The sequence below is a fragment of the Brassica rapa genome, chromosome A02 (genome assembly GCF_000309985.2).
Source record: "Brassica rapa cultivar Chiifu-401-42 chromosome A02, CAAS_Brap_v3.01, whole genome shotgun sequence".
Classification (NCBI taxonomy): domain Eukaryota; kingdom Viridiplantae; phylum Streptophyta; class Magnoliopsida; order Brassicales; family Brassicaceae; genus Brassica; species Brassica rapa.
Window position 1 is genome coordinate 13,505,419 of NC_024796.2, and position 16,535 is coordinate 13,521,953.

Consider the following 16,535-nt stretch of genomic DNA (forward strand, 5'->3'; position numbering starts at 1 on the left):
CTCTATCTTACATGCACTCTAGACTTTGATTTTAACTTTCTTAGGTGTTCTGCATTTTGAGCTATTATTATGGACTTTATTATGATGTAGTTCTCTATTTATAGAGCTCATTTGCATGAATAATAAGACAAGTCTTTGAATATTATTTTCGGAACCTTGAAAGTGATTCTCATTTTCTTTCAATAGTGTGCAATATCCATTGATATTTCGATCCATCTTGATGCATCATATCCAAAGGATCAAATTGATACTTCCTGGTGCGTCATATCCAAGAGGTCACTCTCATTCTCATCTATATGTGTCATATTCTAAGATATTGAATTGGAATATTGGAGGCTTTCCGTATCTTTCGTGCGACTATTCACTCTATATCTCTTATCTTTGAAGCTTTACCGTTTTATAGTAGTAAGGCTTATCCTTTTTAGCAATTTAGAGTGTCAACTCCTTGAGAGATTTTCATCGAGAAGCTTCAAAAAAACATCAATCATTCTTAAACCAAACATGAGACGAATTCCACTTCTGATTCACAATGGATTGTTTGAAAATAAAAATCTTCTTATATCTCTTTTCTGAAATGTTTCTTTCATTTGTCCAACTTTCCCTCGTGCTATATTTACAGCAACTTTACTATCTATCTATCCTTGAACGTGAGTCATCTATTTTTGTTTTTTTAGACGAACCTATATGATATTCATTTATTATTTTCTATGGTATGGATTCATTCAGTGCCATGCTTAGTTTTTTTGGGGCCTAAGACAAAATTCAATGTAATAATATTATTAAATGTAAAATTTATTATAAAAATAATTTTAATAGATAAAATACTTAATAATAAAAAATATAATATATATTTTTATAAATTTATTTATATAGCATTAAATTTGGTGATAGAAACATATTAAAAATAATAAATTAATTATATAGCAGAAAGGAAAAATATGTCCATATATATTCATTTTATGGTAATCAAAACGTATTAAGTGTAAGTGTGAAATTGTACAATAAAACAAAAATAGCTATATATAATGAAGCTAGATGAGATGTACATTTAGAATCTAAAATCCCACAGAAGAAAACAATTTTTGTTATAAATATGTAATAGTCGAATATAATAGCTAAATCAAAACAAATGTAAAAATTGGGGGCCTCTAAACTTGTGCTAGAAGTGGGAACCTAAGGCAACCGCCTTTTTCGTAAGCTAGTAAGCACAGCTCTAGATTCATTCCGTGGACCAAATTTATGAATACCCGAATAAATATCGATGCTAAAAAATATCGTCTACAAATAAAATCCTATCTACGGATCGTTTTCCACAAATAACATAAAATCCCCTAAAAATATACATGTGCCGTGCTTTAAATTTATAATGAAAATCAAGAACACGCTATAATGAAAACATCTGATCATTGAGGAAAAGAATTTAAATCGATCATCTGTAAAGCAACATAACTTTATTTAGAAAATGAAACAATACAACGAGATTATTTCACGTAGAACCACACACAATACGACGTAATGCCAACAATTACTGTCAAACAAAACGAAATAGTCTTAAGGGCACTTGCGGCGACCATCGTGGGTGGTGAGGCTGGCGTAGCACTTGCACTTGTCGTAGTTTCCGTACGTGCCTGGTGGCACACAGTTGCACCTGGCGCAGCAAGTCCCGCACGCTCTGTGACAAAGGTTTGGTCTACTTGAGAGCCTGCACCTTGCTATACACGCACTTCCACAATCTACAAAAATAAACGTTAGTCTTAATATAAAACTTACATATGTCAGTATGTGTGCACATATAAGCTAACACAATTACCAATCTTACTGCCGTAACCGTTCTTTTTGTTTGAGATTTCCTGAGTGGATATTCGGAAAAGGATAAATATAAGAAGTATATTTAGTCAAATAAATAGATTTATATTGTGTATTTGCCATGAAAATATGTACCACGTCTGCCTCGACAAGTTGGAGAACAAGAAGAGATATGAGAAGAGAAGCAATAAAAGCTTTAGAAATTGCCATAACTCTCTAAGTAGATGATTATAATATGATAGAGATAACTGAACAAAGATAATATGTGTTCTGAGTTGTGTCTAATGAGAACTTGGAGGCCTTCAATTTATAGAACGGGAATCACTTAATCACTAGATTAAAAAGGAATGAAATTAGAAGAATGGAATATGAAGAAAAATGAAATAATTTTCATTCTCTTTATTTATGATCAAAATTGTAATGAAATCATATTCTTTGAATTTTGTTGACTTTTCCGTAGAATTGATGGGAAAAGTGCCAATTTCGACCCAAACTATTTCAGTCGTGCCAAATACGACCCGAACAATTGATCAGTGTCAAATACGACCTCAACTCAATTATAATTCAAAAAAACTACCCGAACTTCTTAAAACGTGCTTAAATCTACATTGACTCTAACAGAAGTTAGTCAACCGTTAACAAGATAAAACGACGTCGTTTGATATACGAGGAAAAGTGCCAATTTCGACCCCAACACTCTCAATCGTGCCAAATAAGACCCGAACAAATAGTCAGTGCCAAAAACGACCTCAACTCAATTATAATTTAAAAAAAAATTATCCAATTTTTTCTAAAACGTGTCTAAATCTACATTAACTCTAACAGACGTTAATCAACTTTTAACAAAGATAAGACGATGTTGTTTTGATATATGTATTTTTTTAAAAAATATGTTCATTTCGGGATTCAAATCCGTGCTGGGATATCCTTTTAAAGGGGCACACTAACAACTAGACTAAAATAATTTTTTGAAATATTATTACAAATTGAAATTCTCCATTATATAAACTACTATTCTTGTTCATCTTATCCAATTTAAAACTTTGGTGATTGCTTTATATATTTTAGTTATTGTTTAATTTGTCTAATATTTTGTACAACATATCTTAGTGAAAGAAAGGTAAAAGGCCTCTTAACATTTTTGAACAAAATATCAAAATATATAATATCAACTTTGAAAACTAAAAAAATTTCCCACTTAATTTTAAAAATTAAAAATAATTTATATAAGAAAATTGTATAAATAAATTCAAAGTTGTAAGCATATTTAAGATCGTATAATAATAAATATTTTATTATTTATATTTTAGTAAGATATAATTTTATTAAAGATATGATAAATAAGAAAAACACGTTAATGTATTTATATAAATCAGAAAAAATTGTCACCAAAATTTTAAATTGGATAAGATGAAGAATAATAATAGTTTATATAATTTCAAATTTGTAATAGTATTTTAAAAAGTTAATTTTATCTAGTTGTTAGTGTACCCATTTAAAAGGGTATCACAACATGGTTTTAAAATTCCATAAAATACTATTACAAATTTGAAATTATATAAACTATTATTATTCTTCATCTTATCCAATTTAAAATTTTGGTGACAATTTTTTCTGATTTATATAAATACATTAACGTGTTTTTCTTATTTATCATATCTTTAATAAAATTATATCTTACTAAAATATAAATAATAAAATATTTATTATTATACGATCTTAAATATGCTTACAACTTTGAATTTATTTATACAATTTTCTTATATAAATTATTTTTAATTTTTAAAATTAGGTGGGAATTTTTTTCAGTTTTCAAAGTTGATATTATATATTTTGATATTTTGTTCAAAAATGTTAAGAGGCCTTTTACCTTTCTTTCACTAAGATATGTTGTACAAAATATTAGACAAATTAAACAATAACTAAAATATATAAAGCAATCACCAAAGTTTTAAATTGGATAAGATGAACAAGAATAGTAGTTTATATAATGGAGAATTTCAATTTGTAATAATATTTCAAAAAATTATTTTAGTCTAGTTGTTAGTGTGCCCCTTTAAAAGGATATCCCAGCACAGATTTGAATCCCGAAATGAACATATTTTTTAAAAAAATACATATATCAAAACAACATCGTCTTATCTTTGTTAAAAGTTGATTAACTTCTGTTAGAGTTAATGTAGATTTAGACACGTTTTAGAAAAAATTGGATAATTTTTTTTTAAATCATAATTGAGTTGAGGTCGTTTTTGGCTTTGACCATTTGTTCGGGTCTTATTTGGCACGATTGAGAGTGTTGGGGTCGAAATTGGCACTTTCCCTCGTATATCAAACGACGTCGTTTTATCTTGTCAACGGTTGACTAACTTCTGTTAGAGTCAATGTAGATTTAGACACGTTTTAAGAAGTTCGGGTAGTTTTTTTGAATTATAATTGAGTTGAGGTCGTATTTGGCACTGATTAATTGTTCGGGTCGTATTTGGCACGACTGAAATAGTTTGGGTCGAAATTGGCACTTTTCCCTAGAATTGATTAAATGGGCATTCAATATTATTTCATTCCAAAATTTTATAGAATGGATGGAATTAAATATTCTACATTATTTCATTCTAAAATTTAATAATGGAGCTGCAATCTATATGTGCGTAGAATTCTATCGTTTACGTATATCTAACCTGCTAAACAGTTAGGGATGTTTTTTTTTTTTTTTTTTGTCACAAAACAGTTAGGGATGTTAATATGAGCTTTTTTTGTTACTTTTTATCTGGATTAAAATAGTGCCGAGCTAAAATTACACTTGGGCTAACCCTCCCTCCTCTCTCCAATAGCGATCCTCCGTGTTGTGTCCGTCGAGCAATCTCCTCATCTCCTTGACATCGAATCTGTAGCTCTCATCCCTTTAATTTGGTTTGTGTGTTTGTTCTTATTAGCTTGTTTGTGGGTTTGTTCTATTACTCTAGTTTTGTTGACTTTAGCTCATGATTCAAGCATATGATATGTGTGTGATAATGAGCTGGAGTCTTCTTGTATTTTAATTGTTTTACACTTTGATGAAAGTAAAACCCTGGTCAGCTTCTGATAAAAATGCCTGATGACTGATGAGTTGTTCTGTCTGATGTGCTTCTGATAAGACTGTCTATCACAAGTTTAGTTTTAATTTGTATGTTATGTATTTGTTCCTAATCATACTTGTTCCATGGAGAATCTGGCTGATGACTGATGAGGTTTTTGACATCTTGTAATGTTTAAGTTATAGCGGATTAGTGTGTACTTGTTTGGACCGTTGTCTTCTTTGACTGCTTTAGGCTTTTAGCTCATGAATCAAGCATCTTGTTGTTAGCTGTGATAAACTGATTATGTTGTTGGCTTGTTGTTTGCTGAGCAACGAGTGTTGGAAGAGATTCCAGAGTCAAGAGACTAGGAGAGCAACAAGTGTTGGTGACTTGGAGAGTTTGAGTAAAGTTCTATTTAACAAAGTCAAAAACGAGTGTTACTATGATTCATAATTTGAGAATGTAAACTTTGGTTTTTAATTTCATTGAAGACAAAAATGAATAAAAGACACATTTTCATTTATATGATCATAGAGTTTTTATAAACATGTAAATTTCAGTTAAATTTGATTTGCAAAAAATTATTAACTTACAGGAAAATTAAATGGCTAATCCTGGTTCAGTCCTAACTCCTAACCCTCAACAAAAAAATAGGGTTAAAATATTAACACGGCTGGGCTTACATTAAACAAAAGAGGGTTATGTCCTAGCTCTGTAATTAACATCCCTATAAACAGTAAACTCTACTATTGGTTTCACTTGGGTTTGGTACATTTTGGCTCTACCAGAAATATTGGTTCAGTGATATATATATATAAATATAAGAAATCATTTGAAAGATTTGGTAAATCTATATTTTTTATAAGTATATAAGAGTTTCAAATTATAATTTTTTAAACTTAGAAAATGAATTAAAAAAGAGAAGTGAAAGTGGAAAGGGTAATACGACAATTAATACATAAATACCATAGCTTAGTTGTTGTTATGGTTATAGACTCTATTTAGATCCTACTATGTATATGCATCCAAATTTCTCTATTTAAAATTTTCTTTTCAACCTATTCTTAAAATACTTAGGAAAACTCCAATATAACTTCATAAGTGTGTGGGATAAAATATGTTAGCAGACTTTTTTTTTTGCTACAGTGTTGCACCATATATGTCGTCCCAAGTGTAGCAACTACAAAACTATTTTTCTTTAAAAAAAAATAATAACAAATACAACAATATTTATTGTTTGAAGCTTATTTAATTATGTTTGATTATATATCAATTGAATTACTATTTTTGATTAAATTAAATGTTTTTATGTCAAAAATAAATATATTATATTTACTTTTAATTAATATAACAACTAAATTTATATAATATACTAAAAATATAAAATTAATTAAAAATGCATAGCAAAGTTCATCAAACATTAAAAACAACATTACAACATTAAAACTATACAAACATAAAATGCATAAGACGAAATAATCTGTTGAAGCACAAATTCGAATACTAAACTAATAGTCGAGAAGATTGTTAGCACGACTAAGATAATTATAACACGGAATAAAAAATTTTAGATTATTTGGTGATATTTGATCTTCACCTTGAACTTATTCTCCTTGCGATTGGAATGTTTGATACTGATATCCTTGATATTGATATTGAGAATTTTCTCGGTATTATTCAGATTGATTTGATTGTGCTTTTTTCAAAATAATTTACATTTTTTATAATTTATTATTTTGAAAAATGTTATTTTATTTGCATTTAAATATTACTAAATTTAATAAATATATTTTAGTTATAAAATAATTTATATCTATTCGATTATTAAAAGACACACAATTAATTTAACAATATTTTTTTTTTAATGTAAGATTTAGTGTAATGGATTGGAGGCACTAAAAAATTTGGTGTTAAAATTGCACTAAGATGGTGCAGTTTGTACACCATTGGTGTAGTGGATTGGAAATGGCCTTAGGAAATGGGAGCAAGGTAGATTTATTGCTGTGTTCGATTGCGTGTGACTGCAAATCCACCGCTTGCGACCAATCGCTATTTGTTGTTATTGCGACTAATTGCACAATCAAATCGCAATTTTAAGTTATTGAAAAAACTGATTATAAATTAAAATTTTATGTGATTTATGTGTGATTATTGCTGTGATTAGTTGCAGAAATATTCCACAACAAAACGAATAACATTGGTAACAGGTTGCAGTGATTAGGCCATCTATCGAAGCTTAGTTAATTTATCACAGGATGGGCTATTAATGAGCCTCCGCGTATTCCTGCCCCAAAACTCATTGATCAGTTTTTTTTTTCTTCAACAAATCCGATTTTCAGTTAGTGGAGAACTTGACATGCGGTTTTTCGGTATAAGCTGGGCTTTGGAAAAATGTCACTGAATTTTGAACTGAATCATTTTTGGCTTAGTTTGGTGAAATAATAGATTAGGCCGTAAAAAAAGAAATTTTCGATGGGTTAATCTTTGTAATCTTTCTCATAGTTGTAATATCTAAATAAATCTCCGACAAAAAAAAAATTATTGGAAAACAAAAAAAAATCTTGTAGATAAAATAAAAAAAAAATTATTGGAAAACAAAAAAAAATCTTGTAGATAAAATAAAAGAATTCTCTCAAATAGTATTTTTAAAGTTTTTATCACAAAAATAATATTCATAAAGAAAATGATCAAAATATTTTTGTTTATTTTAAAAATTTTAATATTTTATTTTATTTTATTTTTTAATTTGAAATCCTATATACTAAAAACTCCACCCCTTAACTCTAAACGCTAAATATATATTAATTAATCGTAGAATATAAATTTATTTTATTGTTTAATAAAAAAAATTAGTCATTTTTCTCTTTAATTTTTGTGAGAGTTATTCTATGGAATTTCTCCTAAAATAATGTAGAGTTTCAATAAGGACAAATCTCCAAAATAGCACATTTCTAAGTTTATATCACAAAATAGCATTCAAAAACTAAAATGACCAAAATAGCATTTTATCTTTTGAAAAATTTAAATTTTTTTATTTTTCATAATTTGAAATCTTATCTCCAAAACCTCACTTCTCAACTCTAAACCCTAAAACCTAAATTCTAAACCCTAAACCCTAAATTCTAAACCCTAAACCTCACCCATTGAGTGCTATTTTTGTGACTTTTGGCCTTGAGTGCTAGTTTGGGAACAAAAACTTGATTTAGTACTATTTTGGTTTTTTTCTCTTTCAATAATATAACCCATATAAAATAAAACGCGGATAGCCGTCTTACAGCCTATGTTACATGGAAACGAAAGCGGATACGTGGAAGCGGAAGCGCGTATGGAAGCGCAGAAACGAGATTTTAAAAAAAATTAGGAAGCGGATACGTGTTGGAAGCGTATCCATATATATATATATATATGAATATATATATATACATATGTAAGATTATTTTTTTAAATCTGAAACTAAAAATTATATGATTTAAATTTAAAATAAAGCATTTATTCATTTATAATAATTTTCAAATGACTTCATATTTAAACTGTAAAAATACACATAAATTAAATTAAATAAATAATATTATATTTTTAATTCTTTATAATTAATTGACATAATATATTTAAATATATGATTTATCTTTAATAAAACCTCAATGCATAAAGATAATTTATAGTATGCCCTTCTGTCCACTCCCATTACATATGCGATTCAAATAGCCGGTTTTTTTTTTGCGTCTTCGGATTATATTTGATATAATCAATTGTTCTCTTTGTTTTTCCTCTACAAATTTTTTTCTTTTGAAGAAAAATCGTTTTTCATCTTCTTATTTATTCCGATTCAAGTGATGAGATTGGATCTAAAATTCTCACGACGGTCGTCTGATTCTAATGATGCACCGATCCTTATACTCTGAAGATAAAATCCATTCCTTCAAATTAAAACCCTTTCTTTAAAATACACTTTGATTTAATGTTTTGTTAGTTCTTTGTATAAACCATCATTATACTAACAAATTACATAAACACATACTTTTTAATTAATTATTTATCAGAGAACTCTACCGCAGCGGAGGAAATTCTCCGGTATCGGAGATTCATCTCTTGTCGGAATATTCCTAGGATCTTCTTGTCCATCACCTTTAACCCTGAAGTAAAGCTCTTCACCAAGATACCATTGCTCTGCCTTCTGTGATCTCACGTTCCACATCCCTTGATTATCCATCGCTATCAATATCGCCACCCACGAATATGGAAAAACCTATACACAAACACCAAAATAATTAAATCAAGACTGATAAAAAATTAATTAAAGTTATTAAAAATTAAACCTGAATTGTCGACCGAGAAACAGCGTCCACTAAGTTGTATCCAGCTCTCTTGCTTTCAGACCAACCTCCAAACCCCATTCTATTACATTTAAAGCTACATTGTTAATCTTGTCATTAAGAACATGGTTAAGATTATGTTTGGTTTTTATTACCCGACAACCCAAAAATTGTAACCGTCGATGTGCCAGCTCTGCGATTCATCAAGTGGATTCTCGAAAACTATGTGGACGAAATCTCTGTACCGAATGTCGACCACTGATGTTCCAAAACGTGGCGTTTTGTTGGAAGGATAAGTAGGGAACATATTGGGGACGATCGTGTTCTTTAGCTGGAAGTGATCAGCGAGCTTTAAGGGTGTTTCGGGGAAGACAAACGAGACGCCATTAACTGTGTAACGGAGCCTGTTCGACGATGACATGACATCGTTTTGTAAGATTATTGTTCTGCTCACATTAACGCGTCCATAGTGGTATGAGCCTTGTGGGTTTGGTCTTGCTGCTCCAACGGCTAGGTCCTCTCTGTGTCACAGTTATTAAGTTTTTTTAAGAAATTAAAAAAAACTAGTAAAATGCCTGAAATTGATTATGTGTACTTATATAAACATAATTTTTGAGTCTAGAAACACGTAATAGTTGTGTTATTAATTGTAGAAATCGTTTAAAATTTGGTGAAGTCAGATAACATATATTCTCTCCATTCCACAATGTAAATAGTTTTAGCTATAAACACTAAAAAAATATTATTTAAAAATATTTCTAATATATAAATTTAATTTAATTCAACCAATCATATAAACTTGCAAATTACTGTGTTATTAATGTATGTTTATTAATATATTTGATAAAATAAAATAGGAGAATTAAAAATCACAAATAACTAATTATGTGTATTTATAAGCAGAAAATATTTTATGAGTGTAAAAAAAAATTGTATTATTCTGGGAAATTTTAGGATTTGATGAATATTCACGTAAAATATAGTTTTTAAGTACCTAATAGATAGGGTTTGTCGAACCGAGGAGGCGTAATCCCACGATTCCGGTGCAGCGGGAACTGGTCCGACCGGGTCAACGGGGGAGTTGGGATATCGGATTAATGCTAAGCCGGTCATGTATGAATTACTAAACCGGGTTGAGGCGAAAATGTAGTAGGAGCGGTGACTTCCAATCGGGTCGGTTTTGGCAGTGACGAGAACGGAATATGATTGGCCCACATGGATGTCTAAGTTTGATAAGGTACGTTTCTGAACATACGAACCCTCTGTCTCAACCAGGAGCATATCATGGTCCTGGATCCTGAAGTTTAAGGATGTCTTCAGACCCACGTTTGATATTCTCAACCTATATGTTTTACCTGTTATTATGCACAAAACAAGACGTAACGTTTGTATTATTTGAGATAATAATAATAGGGTTATACCTGTTATTATGCACAAAACAAGACGTAGGTTTGATATTCTCAACCTATATGTTTTACCACGTTTGATAATAATATGTTATACCTGGTTGAAATGCAAAGAAGGCTTCTTCGGGTCCATGCCCATTGAAAAGAATACCATCAGGAGTTGCTAAACTGAGACCATTGTCAAGTGAAGCTCTCATACCCTTTACCACATTTAGCAAAACAAATTAAAATGAATGCATGTAGGATGTAGCAAAGGTGCAACGAATCAAATATTTTTTTTTCTTTTTTCAAGAAAACTTTTCATCTTGATAATATATCTAATAACCAGATCCGGATCGCCAAATGTTCGTGAGGTTCTCTGTTCAAATTTTTAAAACATTTTAAGATAACTTCAATAATAATTTTCTTTCACAATTTAAGGATCATACGACGTATATGCATAGTAGCTTTTTAAAAGTTGGAGACCAATAAATGTTTTTTATCTGAATGTGCTCAGATACATTCAACGCAAATGAAAATGAAATTTACCCTATAGTCAGTATAGAACCAATCTCCGATCAAGATGTCAAACTCGCCATCGGGCCGAGGGAATGGAACCGGGACCAGTTCTGGACTGTAGACTCTAATTGAACCGTATCCTCCGGCCGCCTTTTGGAACAGAAGTGTTGGGAAGTAAAAGTAACTTCCGATCTGATCCTTTATCTGAAACCGGTACGTCCAATTTGTTCCCGGTAGTATAGGACAGTTAGTCCCTCGAACTCCGTCTTGCCACGAGTTTTTCCTCATTTGCAACCCATTCCTTAAATTTATATGAATTTATTTGATAGGGATTATGATTAGAATAACAAAAAGACGTAAAAATACATACACTGTGAAAAAAAAATTTACCAGGTCATGAGAAAGGGTTCGGTCAAATGGTTGAAAATGTTGACGTTTACTACATCGCCTGCTGTTGCCTTAAGGATCGGTCCAGGAAACATGTCGTTGATCACTATAACCTAATTCATATACAATAGTTAGTGATTTATAAAACTGTATTTTAGCATTTAAATAAGCAAACATAAATGGAACCTGCTTGTTGGCTCCAAGGATGGAACGTTCTGAATAAGAGACAACCCATTCATACGAAACAGAAGGTGCCATGGCATTGCTCAACTCCAAGACGACCAAAGAGATCAGAAGTAACACACCAACCACCACATACCTCATCACGAATAAAAACTTAAAAAAACAATGAAAAACTTTGTAAAATGCGTACAGAGCTTCTCCTGTGTGCTGAATATTGAATATGATCGGAAGGAAGGGTAATTATTTCATGCAGTCTCTGTTTTCAACCTAATCACCACCCTTTATGATAAACATATGTTCACGTTATATGTACCTGACCAACATATCCTGGTATTCACACGGGCATTATGGAATATCAATGTACTTCAAAAAAATGGGAATGTGAAAAATACATGTAAATTGTGTGTTTATTCCTCTACACAACACAGTGATTTTTTTTTTGTAAACTCTGGGCTCAGTCATTGTGCCAAGCCCTCAGAGGCCCATTAAATATCTGTCTATATAGATGATAAACATTTCTGAACCAAAAATATGATTTTTTTGAATAAATTATTGGAATTGATCATTCATTCGCAACGATAGTGTATATGGATTTTCTCCAATATAATTAAGAGGGCCCGCGACTATCATCAAAGACGTTGAAACGTCCACTAGTGGCACCTAGCTAGTTGTTCAGAAAAATTAAATGATAAGTTTATATTATATGGTCTTAGACTTATTAGACTCTGAAGTTCGTCATCATTTTGTACAAGTATTAGACTCTTCATCATTGTAATATAAAAACCAGTACGCGCATTGCAATTTGCAATGGAATCACATATTTCTCTATTGCAATTCCGGTAAGTGAACTATGTAACCCACAGATGAATCTTAAAAGTAATTCTGTGTTCTCCAGGCCTACGTGGTTATAAATCCTAATTGCGTAATTATTCAGTAAAGTTATAAGAATCTTAAAAACAAAATTTACTTTACGTTTTGTAGATATTTTTAATTGAAAAGTGGAGGTCAAAAGGTAGTTGGATATCTACGTTGAAAAACATCAATCAAATTCTAACAAATAAATAGTAACAAAATTAGTAAGATAACCATTTTCAAACAGACCTTAGACCACACATTATCGTATAGTTCTAATTATGAACCGATTAGCTCAACATGACTATGTAAAAATCATTTTTTTTTGTCTTTTATATATTTTAGTCTCAACGGTTAAAATGTGCAACCCAATCAGGTGTAGCCACCTAAGCAGGCGTACATTAAGCCACCAACCTTGACAAACATGTGATTCCAACCAACAGAGAAGAAAGGCAACAGGGAAATATGCTTCTTCTATAAATCATACATCATCTTCATCTCTTTACTCCCCCTGAGAATCCTCCTTTCAAGTGTCTTTTATATACTAATATAAAAAAATAAAACAAGAAGAGGAAGAAACAGTTTCTTCTTCTTCTTCTCAATCCAATGGCTCTTACGTTGCCATTGATCTTCCTCTTGTTATCCCATTTCTTCTTCCCTGGTAGGAGTCTTCTCTGACCTCAATGATTATTAGTTTAGTAATATAACTTTATATAAATAATTTGGAGTTTTTTTATTGTTATTAACAGGGGTCGAACCGACGAGCTTTGTTATGGTGAACAAATGTGAATACACAGTCTGGCCGGGACTTTTATCCAACGCCGGGGTTCCTCCGCTTCCGACTACTGGCTTCGTTCTCCAAAAAGGCGAAGAGCAAACCATCGATGCTCCAGCTTCATGGGGCGGTCGTTTCTGGGGAAGAACACTCTGCTCCACCGGCACCGACGGTAAATTCTCCTGCGCCACCGGAGACTGCGGCTCCGGGACACTAGAATGCTCCGGATCCGGCGCAACCCCACCGGCGACGCTAGCTGAGTTCACACTCGACGGATCAGGAGGTCTAGATTTCTACGACGTGAGCCTCGTGGACGGGTACAACGTTCCCATGCTCGTCGTCCCTCAGGGAGGATCAGGACAGAACTGCAGCAGCACTGGTTGTGTCGTGGATCTGAACGGTTCGTGTCCGACGGAGCTGAGGGTGACGAGCGTCGACGGAGCGAAACAGTCGATGGGTTGTAAAAGCGCGTGCGAAGCGTTTCGGACGCCGGAGTATTGCTGCAGCGGCGCGTTCGGGACGCCTGACACGTGTAAACCGTCTTCGTACTCGTTGATGTTCAAGAACGCGTGTCCACGTGCGTACAGCTACGCTTACGATGATCAGAGCAGTACCTTCACATGCGCTAAGTCCCCTAACTACGTCATCACCTTCTGTCCGTCTCCGAACACAAGGTAGAATTCCCTTTATACCCTTCTTCTGGTAAATTAACACTTTGTTTGGGAGGGTATTTCCGTCAAAATAGAACCGACAGTTCATATTATCGCCACTGTTGCACCATTAAACATTGATTAGTAAGTCTATGATTAGGGTTTGGTGAGAGCACGATTGAGTTGCAAGGGTAATTACGTCAATTACAACCGACAGTTCATATTTAGTTATTTACTACAATCAGATTTAATGAATCACTGCATAACCTTTTTACTTACCGTACAGCTGAAGTCACTTATGTTTTTTTTTAAATGAAGTCACTTATGTTTCGTTAGACCATCTTTAACCCTATTACCCCTAATGGGTTTCTTAGTAACTTTTAATTAATAAAACTAATCAAATAACTTTAGTTAAGAAACTCCTATTTTAGTCGGTTTATTGGGAGTTTCTTAACTAAAAGTTCTTAAAAAAAATATTAAATATTTTTTTCAATATAAAATTTATTTATTAAATAAAACATATTAAAAGATAATATTTAAAACATAAATAAAAAAATTAAAATTAAAATTAGTACAATAATCAAAAATAATTTAAAAAAACATCCGAGCTTGGTAGTTGTCTCAGTCACGTCCAAATCGACTCCGTAAATGTTCAACCAAATCGGCTTTAAGTTGTTGATGGGTATGTGGATCACAAATTGCAGTTCGAACACCCATCATATTGGCGATATTTGTAGGCATTTCTGAAGAAAAATCGAGATCGACATGTGAAGTTCTGGTGTTTTTTCCTTGTTGAAACTCTGAAACATTAAAATGAGTATATCCATCTCGTTCGTGGATCGGTGGTGGAGGCTCCGTCGGAGAGTTTCGATCGATCAACGGTTCGCTTCTCTTTCGCACGACTGAGAACACGAGAGAGAGAGGAGAGAGAGGAGAGAAGAAATTATAAAAAAAAAATACAGAACCATATACTTTAGCCTAACTGCTGACACGTGCCTCATATAACCGATCATATAGTCGGTCACAAAAGTCTCCTCTTTAGGATCGATAACAGCATATTTAATTTGTTTTTATTTATTTAATTGAGTCATTTTATGTATAATTCCACTAAGGACCGCCCGTTAAAGATGGTCTTAGATTGTTTGTCTTTTTCATTTATCATCACTAGAGGTTAAAAATCTACAGTGAGTACTGCACTCACATTTATTGAATCATTGCATAACCTTTTGGGCTTTTACTACTTACCTTACAACTGAAGTCACTTACGTAGTTACGTTTTCATTAGATTGTTTGTCTTTGTCATTTATTATAACTGGAGATTAGAATCTACGGCTTGTTGCTTTTTACTGCAAAAAGAAAAGAGATGTGTTCATTACGATTTATTGGGATGTGGATACGTAACGGTCCACGCAAGTACCGAGGGGACGCGTGACAGAAGCACTTATTATTATATATACCCAACGTCTAAGTTTTGTACTTTTTTACACGTTGCAGTCAAAAATCATCTCAAGATCAGAGCCCAGATCCGAAACCGACGTCGACTCCTGCCGGAGGAAGTACGACGTGGTCGCCGGCTGATACATCGATGATATACGAAGGAGCTTTGGATCAGAGCAAAGCATCACCTTCCACGTCTCATCTTTCGTTATGTGGAATCACAGTCACACTTGCGCTGGCATTTTGTCGGATGTGGTGGCTCTTTTGACCTAACCATGTCTCCCGCGGTAAACATTTAATCAGGACGATGTGGGCCCTCACTAGAACCCTTATCTCTTCCCCGGCCCATGTGTCTTTTTCCTTAGAACGACGTCAGATTGAGTCAGAGTTGAAAAAGGTAGAGTAAAAAAGTTTCTTACCCGAAATTACAACAGTATTAATCACGGGAGGATTCTTAATTGTGGTGAGGAACACGTGCGGAAAGAAAGTGGGCTGCTTGTGGAGGTCAAAAAAGATGGGAATGATAATTGTAAGGTCTCAGAATATTTGTTTAATTTTTAGTATGATTAGGATTAGAATATAATGTACACTATATAAAGTTAATCTATTAGTTTAAATGGGGGAATATTTCATTTGTTTGTTATCTAATGCTGCGTTGGCCATTTGAAACATTGAAATGAATAACAATAATGATGCTATTACATGTTTTTGTTCTTGTCTCAGCTGTTTGACTTTACAAGCGCATGAGAGCCATCAGATATTCTGCATTACAAAATGAAAAAGTAATGATCAAAACATTATTAGTGGTAATTGGTAACCACTTGCTGAAAAAGATTAGATAGATAATATAAACTAAGGGCGAGTTGATGATGATAGTGATGCCTTTGATAGTGGGAGTGAACCTAAACATAACCAAGTGTCTATTTCACTTCATATGATTTGTCAAAATAATATCCACATAAATAAGAAGCCATCATGGAACATGCGTCACTAATTTTTGTAACAATGATATTACAAAATATGAAAATAAGAAAAGATTACTTTATAACCTACAAATTTATATGAGATATGAAGATTTATATCTAACAGTTATATTTTCCTTGCATGAATAGCATTATGAAAATTCACGCTTCAAAGTTTTATTTCCCTTGTACTAAAACCGTCTTACACAAATC

The 16,535-nt window shown here is 32.3% G+C and overlaps 3 protein-coding genes and 1 non-coding gene across 4 annotated transcripts; 2 read left to right on the forward strand and 2 right to left on the reverse strand.

Annotated features, from left to right (window-relative positions):
- Nucleotides 1-1,167: 1,167 nt before the first annotated feature.
- LOC103852979 (gibberellin-regulated protein 1) lies at nucleotides 1,168-2,448 on the reverse strand. The gene is made up of 3 exons (XM_009129882.3): nucleotides 1,942-2,448; nucleotides 1,811-1,850; nucleotides 1,168-1,733 (listed from the first exon to the last, which is right to left on the reverse strand). The coding sequence occupies exons 1-3, from the start codon at nucleotides 2,014-2,016 to the stop codon at nucleotides 1,552-1,554; spliced, it is 297 nt and encodes a 98-aa protein (XP_009128130.1). The 5' UTR covers nucleotides 2,017-2,448; the 3' UTR covers nucleotides 1,168-1,551.
- A 6,234-nt stretch (nucleotides 2,449-8,682) lies between these two features.
- LOC117132282 lies at nucleotides 8,683-8,766 on the forward strand. Its single transcript, XR_004455842.1, has one exon. It is a non-coding gene; the product is annotated as a small nucleolar RNA Z161/Z228 (small nucleolar RNA).
- Nucleotides 8,759-12,673, reverse strand: LOC103852980 (monocopper oxidase-like protein SKS1). The gene is made up of 8 exons (XM_009129884.3): nucleotides 11,650-12,673; nucleotides 11,467-11,576; nucleotides 11,107-11,377; nucleotides 10,676-10,778; nucleotides 10,167-10,527; nucleotides 9,328-9,693; nucleotides 9,176-9,254; nucleotides 8,759-9,105 (listed from the first exon to the last, which is right to left on the reverse strand). Exons 1-8 carry the CDS (start codon nucleotides 11,785-11,787, stop codon nucleotides 8,896-8,898), a joined length of 1,638 nt encoding a protein of 545 aa, XP_009128132.1. The 5' UTR covers nucleotides 11,788-12,673; the 3' UTR covers nucleotides 8,759-8,895.
- A 431-nt stretch (nucleotides 12,674-13,104) lies between these two features.
- On the forward strand, nucleotides 13,105-15,628 carry LOC103852981 (thaumatin-like protein 1b). Its single transcript, NM_001302015.1, has 3 exons — nucleotides 13,105-13,159; nucleotides 13,248-13,947; nucleotides 15,418-15,628. The coding sequence occupies exons 1-3, from the start codon at nucleotides 13,105-13,107 to the stop codon at nucleotides 15,626-15,628; spliced, it is 966 nt and encodes a 321-aa protein (NP_001288944.1).
- Nucleotides 15,629-16,535: the final 907 nt, after the last annotated feature.

Excerpts from the sequence above, each read along its gene's own strand:
- LOC103852979 (XM_009129882.3), bottom strand. The coding sequence starts at position 2,016 with ATGGCAATTTCTAAAGCTTTTATTGCTTCTCTTCTCATATCTCTTCTT. Across the intron at positions 1,851-1,941 it reads AACTTGTCGAGGCAGACGTG|GAAATCTCAAACAAAAAGAA; the intron begins GTACATATTTTC and ends ATATCCACTCAG. Across the intron at positions 1,734-1,810 it reads CGGTTACGGCAGTAAGATTG|ATTGTGGAAGTGCGTGTATA; the intron begins GTAATTGTGTTA and ends TTATTTTTGTAG.
- LOC103852980 (XM_009129884.3), bottom strand. The coding sequence starts at position 11,787 with ATGAGGTATGTGGTGGTTGGTGTGTTACTTCTGATCTCTTTGGTCGTC. Across the intron at positions 11,378-11,466 it reads GAACCCTTTCTCATGACCTG|GAATGGGTTGCAAATGAGGA; the intron begins GTAAATTTTTTT and ends TATAAATTTAAG. Across the intron at positions 9,106-9,175 it reads TTTCTCGGTCGACAATTCAG|GTTTTTCCATATTCGTGGGT; the intron begins GTTTAATTTTTA and ends GTTTGTGTATAG.
- LOC103852981 (NM_001302015.1), top strand. The coding sequence starts at position 13,105 with ATGGCTCTTACGTTGCCATTGATCTTCCTCTTGTTATCCCATTTCTTC. Across the intron at positions 13,160-13,247 it reads ATCCCATTTCTTCTTCCCTG|GGGTCGAACCGACGAGCTTT; the intron begins GTAGGAGTCTTC and ends TGTTATTAACAG. Across the intron at positions 13,948-15,417 it reads TGTCCGTCTCCGAACACAAG|TCAAAAATCATCTCAAGATC; the intron begins GTAGAATTCCCT and ends TACACGTTGCAG.